Source organism: Asparagus officinalis, chromosome 4, assembly GCF_001876935.1.
Source record: "Asparagus officinalis chromosome 4, Aspof.V1, whole genome shotgun sequence".
Taxonomy (NCBI): domain Eukaryota; kingdom Viridiplantae; phylum Streptophyta; class Magnoliopsida; order Asparagales; family Asparagaceae; genus Asparagus; species Asparagus officinalis.
Window position 1 is genome coordinate 132,627,313 of NC_033797.1, and position 1,564 is coordinate 132,628,876.

Consider the following 1,564-nt stretch of genomic DNA (forward strand, 5'->3'; position numbering starts at 1 on the left):
ATTTTTCCTACAAAATTTATAGAAATACAAGAAAATCTATATTTTGAGTGTTTTCTTTTTTCTATAATTTATAAAAATTGAACCAAACACCCCCTAAGCACATGAGTACAAAGTAAGATTTGAATCTATTTGTATTATTTACGAAGGGTGCATATAGTGCGCCCTCCCTATGCCCAACATCACTTGATCACATTTTGGGAACAAAGAATTCGCAGATAAACCCCTCTCTCTCTCTCATAAATCTACGGTTGCTAGGTGATTCTAAAATAGTTGAGGCATAACGCGTGCAACTAAATGTACAGATCAAGGGGTTATCTGTAGTTTGCTCTTATAAATTTATACCGGCTTTTCCGCGACTCGGTGATTACTATTGGAGCCGGGAGACAGCTTTTTTTTTTTTGAAGTGAAATGCAAAGTTTGGTGGCGGGAAGACTTCCCGCCATCAATTTCCCGTCCTTTCGCCCATTAAAAACCCTCCACCTCCCTCTCCCCAATTTCTCTCAAGTCTCATCAACTCTTCTCCCAGAAAAAGAAAATGTCATCACCCACCAACAGCCCGAGCGCCCAAGCGCCCTCTCCCAAGCTCCCCAAGCTCTCCCACGTCACCAATGGCGTCGCCAAAGAAAACAGCCCGAGCGCCCAAGCGCCCTCTCACGTCACCCCTCTCACGTCGCCAAAGAAAACCCACCTCTGCTCAAGATCAAGAAACTCTCTGAAAACGCCATCCTGCCCTCTCGAGCCTCTCCTCTCTCCGCTGGCTATGACCTCTCCAGGTCTCTATTTTCAATCCAGAAACAAAACCCTCTTCATTACTAATTTTTTCTAATATTTCACCCCCTTTTTATGTTATAATTTCAGCGCTGTGGCAACGAAAGTTCCTGCTCGAGGAAAAGCCCTCGTCCCTACCGATCTCAGCATCTCTATCCCCGAGGGAACCTACGCTCGCGTCGGTAAGTTTATTTAATTTTTGTTATTTTTTGGGTGCCTGTCAAGTGTTTGATGAAGCGGGTAAAAGAGGTTCCTTACATTGTTTTGTTTGTGATTTTTTGGGTGCCTGTCAAGTGTTTGATGAAGCGGGTAAAAGAGGTTCCTTACATTGTTTTGTTTGTGATTTTAGCGCCGAGATCTGGTTTAGCGTGGAAGCACTCGATTGATGTCGGAGCGGGAGTGATCGATGCGGACTACCGCGGGCCGTTGGGTGTCATTCTGTTCAACTTCTCGGACGTGGACTTTGAGGTGAAGGCTGGTGATAGGATTGCCCAGTTCATCATTGAGAGGATCATGACGCCGGATGTTGTCGAGGTCGAGGACCTGGATTCGACCGCCAGGGGTGCTGGAGGGTTTGGATCAACTGGGGTTTGATTAGGAAAGCGAAATTTGTAGCGTCTCTTCTATGTAGGAGAGATTAACTATCAAAACTTTGGTTATGGACTTGTGAGTAAATAGTTTGGGGATCGCCATGGATTAATGTTGGTACTCTTGTGAGTTTGATCAGTAAATTCACGGAAAGGGGAAAACAAACGTGTTAGTAATTGGTGGTACCTTCTTTTGTGCTGTTGGATTA

The 1,564-nt window shown here is 44.8% G+C and overlaps 1 protein-coding gene across 1 annotated transcript; it reads left to right on the top strand.

Annotated features, from left to right (window-relative positions):
* On the top strand, positions 394-1,564 carry LOC109839052 (deoxyuridine 5'-triphosphate nucleotidohydrolase-like). Its single transcript, XM_020407485.1, has 3 exons — positions 394-773; positions 859-950; positions 1,118-1,564. The coding sequence occupies exons 1-3, from the start codon at positions 409-411 to the stop codon at positions 1,360-1,362; spliced, it is 702 nt and encodes a 233-aa protein (XP_020263074.1). The 5' UTR covers positions 394-408; the 3' UTR covers positions 1,363-1,564.

Excerpts from the sequence above, each read along its gene's own strand:
- LOC109839052 (XM_020407485.1), top strand. The coding sequence starts at position 409 with ATGCAAAGTTTGGTGGCGGGAAGACTTCCCGCCATCAATTTCCCGTCC. Across the intron at positions 774-858 it reads GCTGGCTATGACCTCTCCAG|CGCTGTGGCAACGAAAGTTC; the intron begins GTCTCTATTTTC and ends TTATAATTTCAG. Across the intron at positions 951-1,117 it reads GGGAACCTACGCTCGCGTCG|CGCCGAGATCTGGTTTAGCG; the intron begins GTAAGTTTATTT and ends TTGTGATTTTAG.